The sequence below is a fragment of the Symphalangus syndactylus genome, chromosome 9 (genome assembly GCF_028878055.3).
Source record: "Symphalangus syndactylus isolate Jambi chromosome 9, NHGRI_mSymSyn1-v2.1_pri, whole genome shotgun sequence".
NCBI classification, from domain to species: domain Eukaryota; kingdom Metazoa; phylum Chordata; class Mammalia; order Primates; family Hylobatidae; genus Symphalangus; species Symphalangus syndactylus.
The window spans coordinates 63,964,166-63,978,996 of record NC_072431.2 but is presented as its reverse complement, the minus strand read 5'-3'; the positions used below and the strand labels follow the sequence as shown (position 1 = coordinate 63,978,996).

Genomic DNA, 14,831 nt, shown 5'->3' with positions numbered 1-14,831 from the left:
TTTAAAGAGAAAGAAATAATGTCAAATTTATTATCCTTGATAGTAGTTGGAAGTTCACAGTAATATGGAAAAGGTATACATGGGACTATTTCTGCCCTCGGAAGCGTCTGCGCAGACAGCGTGGTTAGCTAGTGGCAGGAACCATGGGGAGTTCAGTGTGTCCCTGGCTGCCAAGGCCTGGGGGCCGAAGTTTACAAATACACCCCTGGCTGAGGGGAAAGGAACTGGGGTCCTGTTCCCTATCAATCATTACATGTTCCAGGGACACACAGGCCTGAAGACCTTCCTAAACAGTGACGATATCACCTCGGGCGGGACCCAGCAGAAGCCCGCGAGTCCCTGATGCCCCGCGGGGATGGGCCTGTGGGCCGGCAGGACCCCGGGCGGCCCTACAGCTTGGTGGGCTGCTCGGGGCTGAGGCGGCCAGGCCCGCTGGGCGGGGGCAGCACCATGGGCAGCGAGTTGCTGCCCCTCTCGTGCCAGCAGGTGTCCAGGATGGGGTAGAGCTTGCCCTGGAAGTCGGCCTGGAAGGTGTAGAGCGGCCGCAGGTCATCGGGGCGGTCGGCGTCGAAGAAGGTGAGTTCACCCTGCTCATAGTGCAGGTAGAGCCCGATGCGGTGGGGGTGGCCAGCCACGGGCAGGGGTACCCGGGGGCAGGCAAAGGCTTCGTACACCCGGCCTTCCTTCAGGCCGATCAGCCACACGCCGTGCTCAGGGGACCTGTTCAGCTTGCCCTTACGGCTGGCTGTGCCCTTGATGACCCCCAGACGCCAGTCGCTCTTGCTGCCCACCACCACCTCCCAGTAGTGGCGGCCGCAGGAGAAGCCGCGGCTGGCGAGGACACAGGTGCTGTAGTCAAAGCGCTCAGGCTGGCTGGCACGCCGCTGGGCCAGGAGCCCGCACTGTACCACCGTGTTGCCCTTGGAGAGCTCCAGGAGTGGGTGGGCAGTGGCAGGGTCCAGCTTGAGAGGCTCTGGGGCTGGGAGGGAGATCACAGAGGGTCTGTGAGGCCACGTGGAGGGCAGCAGACCCCCCCCACAGAAGCTGTCGGAGGCCCTGAACTCCCCAAGGAGAGGGGCTGTGTCTTCCTCATCTCTCTATGCCCAGGATCTAGAAGGGGCCAGTACAGGGCTGCTCCTTGAATGAATGAATGAATGAATGAAGTTTTACATAAGGAAAATCAATCACAGACTGATTGCATCCACCAAAGGCAAAAACAGGGTTTATATAAAAGGGAGCGGCTTGGTGGGCTGTGGGGGGCTGAGGTGGCTGGAGAAAGAAATAGACACTGGGCTCAGGGGTTCTGGCCCACCTGCCTGATGCAGAGATGCTGTGGGAAGGACCTGGAAGACAACTGTCCCGTGAGCCTACAGCTCAGCCCTCAGGCTTTTCTGGAGAACCCATAACAACTGCAGCTGTTGGATTTGCTAGCCTAGTCAGCCTATTTAAGGATGAACTAGCCCACCTGAGCTTTTTGCTAGCTACCAGCTGATCCGTTTACCCCAGAAATGCGAAATGTGCTCCCGCTGCCTGCCCCTCACCCCTTCCCACCACCCAAGATGCCACAAGGAGAGAAGGCCAAGGGGAAGAAGGTGGCTCCGGCCCCTGCTGGCGTGAAGAAGCAGGAGGCCAAGAAAGTGGTGAATCCCATTTGAGAAAAGGCCTAAGACTTTTGGCACTGGACAGGACTTCCAGGCCAAAAGGGACCTCGCCCACTTTGTGCAATGGTCCTGCTCGGTCAGGGTGCAGCGGCAGACAGCCATCCTCTATAAGTAGCAGAAAGTTCTCCCGCTATTAACCAGTTCACCCAGGCCCTGGACTGCCAAACAGCTATTCAGCTGCTTAAGCTGGCCCACAAGTACAGACCACGGGCAAAGCAAGAGAAGAAGCGAAGACTATTGGCCCTGACTGAGAAGAAAGCTGCTGGCAAAGGGGACGTCCCCACTAAGAGGCCACCTGTCCTTGGAGCAGGAATTAACACCGTCACCACCTTGGTGGAGAACAGGAAGGCTCAGCTGGGCCAAGCGCAGTGGCTCATGCCTGTAATCTCAGCACTTTGGGAGGCTGAGGCGGGCAGATCACTTGGGGCCAGGAGTTTGCAAGCAGCCTGGCCAACATAATGAAAAACTCCGTCTCTACTAAAATACAAAAATTAACTGGGCGTGGTGGCACACGCCTATAGTCCCAACTACTCAGGAGGCTGAGGCAGGAGAATCACTTGGACCCGGGAGGCAGAGGTTGCAGTGAGCTGAGATCACACCACTGCACTCCAGCCTGGATGACAGAGAGAGACTCTGTCTCAAAAAAAGAAAAAGAAAAAAGGCTCAACTGGTGGTGACTCCACGCAGCATGGGTCCCATCAAGCTTGCTGTCTTCCTGCCTGTGCCTGTGTTGTAAAATGGGGTCCCTGACTGCATCATCAAGGGGAAGGCAAGACTGGGATGTCTAGTCCCCAGGAAGACCTGCACCACTGTCGCCTTCACACAGGTTAACTTGGAAGACAAAAGAGCTTTGGCTAAGCTGGTGGAAGCTACCAGGACCAATTACAACAACAAATGTGATGAGAACCGCCATCACTGGGGAGGCAGTGTCCTGGGACCCAAGTCTGTGGCTCACATTGCCAAGCTCAAAAAGGCAAAGGCTAAAGAAACTACCACTAAACTGGGTAAAATGTACACTGTTGAGTTTTCTGTACATTAAAATAATACAAATTTTCCTTCAAAAAAAGAAATGTGAGATGTACAAACAGGATTCACAGTTCACAAACTGCAATTTTTTTCCTTCTTTCCTTTCCTTTTTTTTTTTCATTCTTTTCTTTCTTACGGATGAGGTCTCCTCTGTCACCCAGGCTGGAGTGCAGTGGTGCGATCATAGCTCACTGCAGCCTCCCAACTCCTGGGCTCAAGTGATCCTCCTGCCTCAGCCTCCTCAGTAGCTGGGCCCACAGGCACATGTCACCACACCTCACTAATTATTTTTTGTAGAGATGGCATCTCACTATGTTACCCAGGCTGGTTTCGAACTCCTGGCCTCAAGCAGTCCTCCCACCTTGGCCTCCCAAGGTGCTGGGATTGCAGGTATGAGCCACCGTGCCCAGCCCCTTCTTTTATATAAACCCTATTTTTGCTTTTGGTGGATGAAATCACTCCGTTAGCAGTCTCCCTTATGTACAAAACAGCATGCTAGTAATAAAGGAATGAAAGGTGTTTGAGTTGTTTTTGACAGAGAGCAAGAATAGGTTGGTTCAAAAGTAATTGTGGTTTTTGCCATTACTTTTAAGACCACTTGTCCTTTGAGTAGGAAGGACATTTTTAAAAGGACATTACTTGTTTTTTTGTTGTTGTTTTTTTTTTTTTTTGAGATGGAGTTTTGCTCTTGTCGCCCAGGCTGGAGTGCAATGGTGCGATCTCAACTCACTGCAACCTCTACCTCCCTGGTTCAAGTGATTCTCCTGCTTCAGGCTCCCGAGTAGCTGGGATTACAGGCACCCACCACCATGCCCGGCTAATTCTTGTATTATTAGTAGAGACAGGGTTTCACCATGTTGGCCAGGCTGGACTCGAACTCCTGACCTCAGAAGATCCGCCTTCCTCAGCCTCCCAAAGTACTGGGGATTGCAGGCGTGAGCCACTGCGCCCAGCCAAAAAGTACATTACTTTTAAAAGTAATGGCAAAAACTGCAGTTACTTTTGCACCAACCTAATACCATTTATGAAGCACTAAGCTGCAACACACACGTCCATATACAAGCTCTGCAGCCTGGCCAGGTGGGTGCTAATAGCCCTACTTTACAGATGAGGAACCTGGGGCTCAGAAATGACACAACTTGCCCAGCCACCAGCTAGGAAAGGAAGGAGTAAGCAGGAACCCAAGCTATTCAGAAACTCAGTCCCATGCTCTCACTAGGACCCTCCACAAACCTCCGTCTGAGTTCTCTGTAGCTTATTATCTCTCTGATACAATCGATGAACTGCCACCCGCCCTGGGCGGCAGCCCTCAGGAAGGAGGATGGGTCAGGGCCTCACCTGGCAGAACTTTCTGGAAGAGCCTTTTCCACACGGTCAGCTTGATGTCAGCCTGGTGGAGGCCTGGCTTGAAGGAGATGGGGCTGAATGCGCCTTCTAAGGGCCGGGCCTGCGGCAGCTCTGCTCTGCAGGTGACAGTTCACAGTACAAGAGAGTGATGTATCATGTGGCCCACCCCACCCCTCCATCCTATGTATGTCTGCCCAGCCAGATCCACAGCGCAGGACTGCAGTCACAATGCCCATCAGTGCCCATCGTCCCCTCCCCTGCACAGCCCCTTCAGGGAGGACCCATCTCCTTCCTAGAAGGGGAAATGCTCTATAGCGGTGCTTCTAGAGTGCAGGTTTGGGGACCAGCAGTGTTGGTTGGAAAATGGTCCAACCCATTCCCAGTGGAAAGTCAATGGTCCACCTGGGAAATGGTCAGAAATGCAGGTTCTTAGACCCCACACCAGACCTGCCAATCAGAAACAATTATGGGGGCCAAGTAATGTGTCTTTTTTTTGAGCCAGAGTGCAGTGGCATGATTTTGACTCAGTGCAGCCTCAACCCCCTGGGCTCAAGTGATCCTCCCACCTCAGCCTACCTAGCAGCTGGGACTATAAGCATGTGCCACCATGCCCAGCTAATTTTTTTCTATTTTTGGTAGAGACGGTTTTGCCATGTTGCCCAGGCTGGTCTTGAGCTCCTGAGCTCAAGCAATCCACCCACCTTGGCTTCCCAAAGTGCTGGGATTACAGGCATGAGCCACCATGCCAAGACTTTTTTTTTTGAGATGGAGTCTTGCTCTGTCGCCCAGGCTGGAGTGCAGTGGGGTGATCTCAGCTCAATGAAACCTCTACCTCCCAGGTTCAAGTGATTCTCATGCCTCAGCCTCCCCAGCAGCTGTGATTACAGGCGCCCGCCACCACACCCAGCTAATTTTTGTATTTTTCGTAGAGATGGGGTTTCACCATGTTGGCCAGGCTGGTCTCAAACTCCTGACCTCAAGTCATCCTTCTGTCTTGGCCTTCCAAAATGCTGGGATTACAGGTGTAAGCCGCCGTGCCCAGCCTCTGTCCTTTCATTTAAACCCATGTCTCCTGACCAAATTGTCTCTAAGACTAAAAGAAATGTGAGAAACAAGGAGTCTCCCATAAACAGGGAGTGAGGAAGGCTTGGGAACTGCATGTGTTCGTTTGTTGGGTCTAGAACATGGATCCACTCTCTTCCCACAATCTGCAGAGCAAGTTTCAGGCAGGGCTCATACTGCCTGCTGCGCAAGGGTGAGGAGGGTAAGCAAGGGATGCCCGGTGCTCCTGGATGTTGCTTCTGGCCATTTCCCACCTCTCCCAGCTCCCACTCCTCCTGATATTCTGCCTTACACCCAGCCACCCTGAATTTCTCATAACCAGAGTCCGCACGCCACTCCCCCTTTTATAGGACCGTTCCCTTCGCTTGCCTGGTAAACTCGGGTCCTGGGCCCTTCTCAGCCATCAGGACTGTGCCCCTCTGCCAGGCCCCCCAGACACCTGCTCCTCCTCTAGTGTTTTGTTTTGTTTTCTGAGACAGGGTCTCGCTCTGTCACCCAGGCTGGATCATGCAGTAGCATGATCACGACTCACTGCAACATCAAACTTCTGGGCTCAAGCAATCCTCCCACCTCAGCCTCATGAGTAGCGGGGACTATAGGCGCATGCCACCATGCCCAGCTAATTTTTTTATTTTTGTATTTTTTGTAGAGATGGGGTCTTACTACGTTGGCCAGGCTGTTCTTGAACTCCTGGCCTCCAGCAATCCTCCTGCCTTGGCTTCTCAAAGTACTGGGGTTGCAGTCATGAGCTACCCTCCTCTAGTATTTCTGTAGCTTGAGTGAACTTCTGCTGTTCTAGGTACCCACAGTTCACCATCTGCCTCCCCACCCATCTGCGAGACCCTTGAAGGCAGGGACGTGACTTTCCTCTGTTTTCCCCAGGCTCAGTTATAGAGCCAGCTGTGGGCAGCTGCTTGGGAGGCACTGGTTAAGCCGAATGGAGGAACCAGTGGAGCTGAGAGGCCCGTGCCCGCAGCCAGCAGACCCTGGCTGAGCTCTCTCCAAGGTTATTACCTGGAGGCCATGGAGTGGAACTTCTGGAAGGCAAGAGAGAGGCAGGTTAAGGCTAGAAGGTGGGAAGCCAGGGCACTGTTGGGAAGGGGAAGGCCCTGGCAGGTGTAGGGATGGGACACCTCCCTGTCCACTCACCCGGATGAACTCGTGGTGGTCCTCATTGCCGAACTGTTCCAGCACACACTCGGCTCGGACCAGCCGCTCCCGGGTTCCCTGGGCCTGCTCCAGCTGCATGTCCAGGGAGGCCACCAGGCCACGGGTGTGACCCCCTATCCCCTCCAGGCAGCGGGCCTTCTCCTCGTCCACCAGGTGGTGCAGCTCCTGGAACTCGCGGCGGATCACCCAGCTGAAGACATCTGACTCATTCTGGGACAGGGAGGGCTGGTCACTGCAGACTCACAGCCGAGCTGCCAGGCTCTGTCTGGCTGGCCTCGGTGTCCCCAGGGCCTTCCTGACTGGGCTGGTCCTGGGACCTGAGTCTCTGGGGAGGCTGCATGGCCTGGCGCCGGGCAGGGAATTCACCCCATGCGTGGGGAGCCCTGGCGGTGGCGATGGGGGGGGTGACCGCAGCTCCCATTTCATGCTTGGGGAGCCCTGGCGGTGGCCGTGGGGAGGGTGGCCGCAGCTCCCATTTCAAATGGAGTGGCTCTGTTTTGGCCTATTTGTTTTTTTTTTAGAGACAGGGTCTCACTCTGTTGCCCAGGCTGGAGCGCAGTGACACGATCATAGCTCACTGTAGCCTTGACCTCCCAGCCTCAAGCAATCCTCCTGCCTCAGCCTCCTGAGTTGCTGGGATTACAGATGCACGCCACCGCACCCCACTTTGCCTATTTCAACTATTAAGTGTGCATGTAAGATTTTGTGTTATCACAGGGTTCCACAACTGAAGGAAAGCAGGAAGGCCCTGGGCGAGCAGACTTTGCTGTGAGGGAGCCAGAACTGCCTGCAGAGCCCTGAGCTCTGCCTCCACCAGGCAGGGCTGATACTGCCTGCCGCGCAAGGGTGAGGAGGGTAAATGAGGGAGGCCCAGTGCTCCTGGATCTCGCTCAGCTCCTGTTTCTGTTTCACAGCCACCTCCAGGGCCAGGGCTCCACGCCTCCCAGCCCCATGTACCTTTCATTTCAGGAGATCAGCCAGGGCCCAGGGCTGCCAGCCTCTCCACGCCTGCGCACCCAGGTACTGGGAGGGCACCATGACAGGCTGGCAAGGTCAAGCAGACACAGGTGGCACAGGGGCGGAGGAGTCACACCCATGCTTTAAGCTGTTTACCCCCTGGGACTCAAGTCCTGGGTTATCTCAGTCTCAAGGACACAGAGGGCAAAAGCCAACTTGGAGCCAGTCCTGACGACAACTGGGTTGAATTCCCCTGAGAGGATTTGCGCTTTCCCCACCCCCCGCCAGAATGCTTTGAGTTCTGGCTTTATATGGAAGGCATGGTTTTCTGTAAAGGACCAATGAGAACTGAGCTCTACAGGAAAGTGAAGGTGGCCGGTCCCAGGCAGGGGCAGAGGGAAGGGGCACTCACGACGATTCGGGTCCGGTTGTTCACCAGTTTGGCAATGAGCTCATCCACCTTCTTCTGCTCCTGCTTCAGCTCAGAGATGAGGGCTGCGAGCTCCTCCTGGAGGCAACAGGCCATGGCCCCATGAGCAGCTGATCCCTCCCCCTCTCAGCTCCTTGGGTCACCTTCTTTGGAGTATCCCAACGGCCACAAGCACTCCCAGGGAAACCAGGGTGGGAACCAGAGCCACCCAGGTACCCTTGAGTCCAAAACAGGTTAAATTGTTCAAGAATAGTCCGGGCGCAGAAGCTCACGCCTGTAATTCCAGCACTTTGGGAGACTGAGGTGGGACTTCACTTGAGGTCAGGAGTTCAAGACTAACCTGGCCAACATAGTGAAGCCCCATTTCTATTGAAAATACAAAAATTAGCCAGGCGTGGTGGCGCACACCTGTAGTCCCAGCTACTTGGAAGGCTGAGGCACGAGAATTGCTCGAACCTGGGAGGTGGAGGTTGCAGTGAGCCGAGATCATGCCACTGAACTCCAGCCTAGGTGACACAGTGAGACTCTGTCTCAAAAAAATAAAAATAAAAAAAAGATAAAATAATTCAAGAATATTCTAGGCTGGGCACAATGGCTCATGCCTGTAATCCCAGCATTTTAGGAGGCCAAGGTGGGAGGATCACCTGAGGCTAGGAGTTTGAGACCAGCCTGGGCAACATAGTGAGATCCCATCTCTAATTTTTTTTTTTTTTTTTTTTTTTGGGATGGAGTCTCGCTCTGTCACCCAGGCTGGAGTGCAGTGGCACGATCTCGGCTCACTGCAAGCTCTGCCTCCCGGGTTCACGCCATTCTCCTGCCTCAGCCTCTCCGAGTAGCTGGGACTACAGGCGCCCGCCACCACGCCCGGCTAATTTTTTTGTATTTTTAGTAGAGACGGGGTTTCACCGTGGTCTCGATCTCCTGACCTCGTGATCCGCCCACCTCGGCCTCCCAAAGTGCTGGGATTACAAGCGTGAGCCACTGCGCCCGGCCTAATTTTTTTTTAAAAAGAATATTCTGCATTGACAGTAGGAAATTCCCAGGCATAAGAGGGTCTCGATGTCACCCCTCTGCATGACATGGAGAGAGTCACTAAACGTTACAGCTACCAGAAGTCACCATGTGATGCTGGCACTTCCTGGATTGAATGCTGCCTCTAGGGGACCCACCAGGTGAACTCTGTGGTCACCAGCAGATCCAGAATTAGTGGGTATTTAATCAGGAGCCATCACAAAAAGGCCGGCGCCAGGTGAGGCTAATTCTAGGGCCAGTGGTGCTTACATGGGCCTGAGTTAAACCTGGTGAATCCCCACACCTATAAACACCTGAATCCATTCCTGGTGGGCTTGGACACAGCACGATTTGCGACCTCCCCAAGCTGACATAAATGCACTTCTCCTGGATTGCCCTGGCCCCAAATCTGACCTAGCCTTGGGGGTGCCAACCAGGACCCCTGGACCACCATCTACTGCACAACTTGACCAGAGCCCCCGTCGGTTTGTACCCATGCAGTGTACAGAATATTTGGCTTAGATCGTGCCCAAGCACCAGAGAGCTGCAAGGGGCTTTCAGGAAGGGAGCTGAGTAAAGAATAAAGCACTTGCTGGCATAAACGGACAGTCCTTGCTCTGGAGAACGAGGCATCAGAACATCTCACAGCGGCCTAAAAACAGCATTGCAATGTGACCCTTCCCAGGCAGACAGATGGGACTCATTCCTTCCCCATGGGAGGAACTAAGTTATGCAAATCAATGCACCCATCAATTGAGTATCTCAAGATCTCAATAAACAAGAGGCAACAAGAACACCTAAAAGAGGGCAATAAAGGAGTGCAATTTAGTTGTATTCTGTGTTGCAGCAGAGAAGAGCCTTGGGATCATCAAAACCCAAATCTGGCTGGGTGCAGTGGCTCACGCCTGGAATCCCAGCACTTTGGGAGGCCGAGACGGGTGGATCATGAGGTCAGGAGATCGAGACCATCCTGGCTAACACAGTGAAACCCCGTCTCTACTAAAAATACCAAAAATTAGCGGGTGCCTGTAGTCCCAGCTACTCGGGAGGCTGAGGCAGGAGAATGGCATGAACCCGGGAGGCGGAGCTTGCAGTGAGCTGAGATCGCACCACTGCACTCCAGCCTGGGCGACAGAGCGAGTTCCATCTCAAAAAAAAAAAAAAAAAAAAAGCCCAAATCTAAAACAGGGACCCAAGCTGGGCTGCTGGATCCTAACCACAAAGGACAGACAAGCTCCCAGCCTGTTTCCCTCCCTCCTTCCCATCAACTAATAAAACATAAACTCGGCTTCCTCACCTGCAGTCGGCTTCCACCTTCCATACTCCCCTAAATCCGCTCTTGCCAAGACAATCAGTTCTTACTGCTGCATCTAACACTTTTCAGTCCTCAGAGACATTTCACGCATGTGATCTCCTCCTTCAGTCTCTGTCTCTCTGATTTCCGGGAGGCCACACTCAGCCGCTGTTCCCGCTCTGAGGATTCTTTCTATCCCTTTTTCAGGGCTCTCTCTCGCTCAATCCAGATTTTAAGGCTGGTACCCCTTGGGGTCATCATCAGTGTCTTCCCTTGTCACTATGTAGACTCTCCTGGGTTGGTCTTCTCCACCAAAGGGGACTTCAGTGACCACCAGGAGGAAGGACCCTCCACACCTGTCACCCTGAGCCCTATCGCTGTCCTGGTCTGCACGCCCCCCGACCTGACTACACATCCCCAGGCACCTCCCGCTCCACCTGCCCACGGCCAGATCCTCCCTTGCGATCACTTCATCTGTGCGAGGGGGAATTACAGAGCTGGAGTCAACCTCCCCGTCCCTCACCCTCCTTGCCACACACAGTTGTCAGGGTTTTTTCTTTTTGAAATTTCTTTGGTCTGCCCCAGGCCTTTGTCCCAGTTCCCACCAACTTAGGTCCTGGCACCCTCATCTCTCACTGTCCTTCTATCTCACCCTCAAAGCTCCCCTCTGCCAGAGGGATCTGAGCATATCATCACGGGCTTAAAACCTTCCAGCCCCCGCCTTTCTCCCTCATCCTGTGAATAAACTCCAAATCCCTTCCTGGGTCACACTGGCCTCTCCATGCCCTGGCCGTAGCTTACCTCGATGGGCCTATCTCACCCCCACCCATGCTCCCTCCAGCTTTATGCTGGGACTATAGGAGTGGCCACTGTGCCTGGCCAACCAGGCTAATTTTGAAACTTTTGTAGAGACAGGGTCTCACTATGTTGCCCAGGCTGGTCTCAAACTCCTGGACTCAAGTGATCCACCCACCTCGGCCTCCCAAAGTGCTGTTATTATAGGCATAAGCCACCCAGCCATGTGTTTTATAACAGGTGTTTTATATACATAACACCCAGCCAGGTATTATTATTACTCGTCTTAAAGAGTGATCTGCTAGGTTTGGTGATGGCCTATAAAGGCAGGAATTCACTGATTCAGCATTTTGGACATTTACAATGTGCCAGGCATGGCTCCAGGCACTGAAATACACCAGGGGACAAAATGAAGTCCCCACCCTCATGCACCAGAGAGTGCAAACAGGGGAGTGTCCAGAAACAAACAAGGGGCCTAGGGCAGTGGCGCATGCCTGTTAATTCCAGCACTTTGGGAGGCCCAGGCAGGAGGATCTCTGGAGGCCAAGGAATTCAACACCAGCCTGGGTAACATAACAAGACCCCATTTCTACAAAATATAAAAAATGAGCTGGGCATGGTGGGGTGCACCTGTAGTCCCAGCTGCTCGGGAGGCTGAGGTGGGAGGATTGCTTGGGCCTAGGAGTTGGAGGCTGCAGTGAGCCATGATCACACCACTGTACTCCAGCCTGGGCAACAGAGTGAGACGCTGTCTCCAAAAAGAAAGGAGAGAGGGAGAGGAAGAGGGAAGGAGAGGGAAGAAAAGAAAAAGAAACAAACCAGAACTGCAAATAAAAAAACAGGAAGGGGTGAGCACGTGACACCAGGGAGCTCCCATCCTGTGCGTGTGGCTTCAATCCCCGGCACCTGGGTTGAGCTGCCGCCCAAACGCTAAGGAATGAATGCACCAGGGCAGGGCTGCAGAGAAATCGAGGATAGCTGGATCATTTTGGTGCCAGGTGATGGTGCCAGAGAGCACAGGATCCAGTCCCCGCGGGCCCCTCCAGCCCCCCTGCACCCTCGCTCCCCACCTTCATGCGGCTGTAGACGGTGGAGACGGGCGTGACCGGGTGGTGTTGGTGGGAGCCCAGCAGACCGCAGAGGCCACAGATGAGCTCCTGGTCCTTCTCGCAGAAGAGGCTGAGTGGGTTCCGGTGGTGCACGCAGACCTTGGGCTCCGGGTCCCCAGGGAACCTCAGGGCTTCGATCACCCGGGCCAGGGAGACGTTGGGCGGGGAGCTGCTACCGTCCACCGCCTGCCGGCACACGGGGCAGCGCAGCTCGGCGTCCAGGTGGCAGGACAGGGAGACCAGGCAGCCCTTGCAGTAGGAGTGGCCACACTGTAGCATCAGGGGCTCCTTGAAGACCTCCAGGCAGATGGGACACTGAAGCCGGTCCTCCAGCTCTGGCAGGCTCACCTGCCAAGCCATCTACACTCACTGCCTGGGCTGAAACACAGGCATCCGACCTCAGTCCTGTCCCCTCCCCTCCCTCTGTCCAGCACTCACCCACCACCCTGAACCCTAAAGAGCACCAGAATTTCAGAGGAAACACTTTGAGTCCTGGATCCCAGTCCTAACCCACATGACCTTGGGCCCTAGTTTCCCCAGCTGTAAAACAAAAGACTGCAGTGAAAAAACTGGTCCCTTGAAGATACGTGTGTGTGTGTGTGTGTCTACATTTTTTACTCAAATTTGGAGACAAGCATGAAAGAGACCATCTGCAGGGTCATTTGCAGTGACACTAATAATGCAAGGTCCAGCCCCGGCAGGCATCCGGACCTAGAACTGGGCAGCAAAACCCAGGCAAGCTCCCAACTTCTAGATCAGTTCCCAGACTTTCGGGAAACTGTTGAAAGCAAAAGTATAATAGAGATTCTAGAGGCCCACCTTCAGAGGATCTGCTTCAGGGGATCTCCAGTGAGACCCAGAACTCTACACTTATAGGTGACACTCCCAGGTAATTCTACAGAGCCTGGAACCTACAAGGCCTCTACCCTGATCTCCCACCTGCTCCCCCACGAAAGCTTGTCAATGAGACAGGAGAAGCACCAGCAGCCCCCAGGGAGAGCCCGACATTGGAATACCTGGCTTCTCACAATCCGCTGGGCCTCCCACTACGGCCTCAAGCCAGCATCACTGGCTTTTCTTCTTCCCAGCAGGGAACAGCAGGCACAGAGTCAGAAGTGGGAAGTGCAGCTGGACGCCTGCACCACTGCCTGGTCTCTGCCCCTTCTCTCCTCCCCTTTCCCAGCAACGCCCCTGTGTCCCCAAGGTCACCAGAATCAGGTGGAAACTGGGTTACATCACGGGACTGGGGAGGCAGCCTTTGTTGAGCCTGCTCTGATAACATTCAGGTGCTGGCCTTGGCCACTGTGGAGGAGGGGCAGAAACACAGGGACTGGGTACACCGTCCACACCTCATGACCCCAACAGGAGCAGATAGGTGTTGGGAAACAGTTCTTTCTGAATCTCAAACTCGTGCTCTTACTCTCCTTTTTTTGGGTGGGGGTGCTGGGGGCTGGGGAAAGACAGCTTCTTGCTCTGTTGCCCAGGCTGGAGTGCAGTGGTGTGGTCACAGCTCACTGCAGCCTCCAACTCCTAGGCTCAAGCCATCCTCCTATCTCAGCTGCCTGAGTAGCTGGGACTACAGGCGCATGCCACCATGCCAAGCTAATATTTAAAAAATTTTTGTAGATACCGGGTCTTGCTTTGTTGCCCAGGCTGGTCTTCAACTTCTGGGCTCAAGCACTCCTCCCACCTTGGCCTCCCAAAGTGCTGGGATTACAGGCATGAGCCTTACTGCACCCAGCTTTCCCTCTCTCTCTTTTTCTAATACAAACTGGCAGATGATGGTTCAATCTATTTTTTATTTTATTGTTTTATTTATTTTAGTAGAGACAGGGGTCTCGCTTTGTTGCCTGGGCTAGTTTTGAACTCAAGCAATCCTCCCACCTCAGCCTCCCAAATTGCTGGGATTATAGGTGTGAGCCACCAAGCCTGGCCTCTTTTTTTTTTTTTTTTTTTTTAAGATATTTGAAGGTATCTTTCTTTACTTAGATTTTTAAAATCGAGGTATAACATATACAAGTGTGCAAATCTTAACCACACAGCTTGATAAACACTTGATGTATATACACCCACTCTCAAGAACAAGATGTAGAGTGTTTCCAGAAAGCTCCCTCCTGCCTCCTCCCAGTCATAACTCCTAACAAGGACAGCCACTGTCCTTATTACCATGTTGTCACGTGGACTGTTTTTGAATTTCACATAAACAGCATCATATAGAATGTACTCTTTTGTGTCTGGCTACTTTCACTCAATAATATTGAATTGTGAGTTTTGTTTTTTTTTTAATGTGAAGTCTTTCAACGTTTAGAAATTCAATGACACTCTGTTATACAGGTTTTGTTTGTTTGTTTTTTGAGACGGAGTTTTGCTCTTGTTGCCCAGGCTGGAGTGTGGTGGCACGATCCGGCTCACTGCAACCTCCACCTCCCGGGGTCAAGTGATTCTCCTGCCTCAGCCTCCCAAGAAGCTGGGGTTACAGGCACCTGCCACCATGCCCGGCTAATTTTTTGTATTTTTAGTAGAGATGGAGTTTCATCATGTGGGCCAGGCTGGTCTCAAACTCCTGACCTGGAGTGATCCACCCGCTTTGGCCTCCCAAAGTGCTGGGATTACAGGCGTGAGCCACCGCACCCTGCCTGTTATATAGTTAATGAATATTATGGTCATAATATACTGCTGTGGTTTGAATGTATCCTCCTAATTTCATGTGTTGGAAACTTAACCCCCAATGGGGCAGTATTGAATGTTGGCTGTAGCCTAAGCCTATAATCCCAGCACTTTGGGAGGCCAAGACTGGAGGATCACTTGAAGCCAGGAGTTCAAGACCAGCCTAGCAACAAAGCTACAAACCATCTTTCCAGCAAATTAAAAACTAAAAAATAAATTAGCTGGGCCTGGTGGTGCAGTTCTGTAATCCCAGCTACTTGAGAGGCTGAAGGAAGAGGATCTCTTGAGCCCAGGGAGTGGCG

General features: G+C 53.2%; 1 protein-coding gene across 4 annotated transcripts in view; it reads right to left on the bottom strand.

The window, feature by feature from the left end:
* Positions 1–14,831, bottom strand: part of TRIM50 (tripartite motif containing 50) — a 61,901-nt gene continuing 47,070 nt past the window's right edge. For 3 of the 4 annotated variants that reach the window (XM_063646390.1, XM_055292888.1, XM_063646391.1), the window contains 6 exons: positions 11,824–12,240; positions 7,636–7,731; positions 6,246–6,476; positions 6,111–6,133; positions 4,026–4,150; positions 1–979 (listed from right to left, as the gene is read on the bottom strand). In XM_063646390.1, the coding sequence (XP_063502460.1) occupies positions 390–979; positions 4,026–4,150; positions 6,111–6,133; positions 6,246–6,476; positions 7,636–7,731; positions 11,824–12,222 (1,464 nt within the window). In that variant the 5' untranslated portion in view covers positions 12,223–12,240 and the 3' untranslated portion in view covers positions 1–389. The remainder of the gene's footprint in view (positions 980–4,025; positions 4,151–6,110; positions 6,134–6,245; positions 6,477–7,635; positions 7,732–11,823; positions 12,241–14,831) is intronic. The other variant, XM_055292889.1, reaches the window with a different exon arrangement.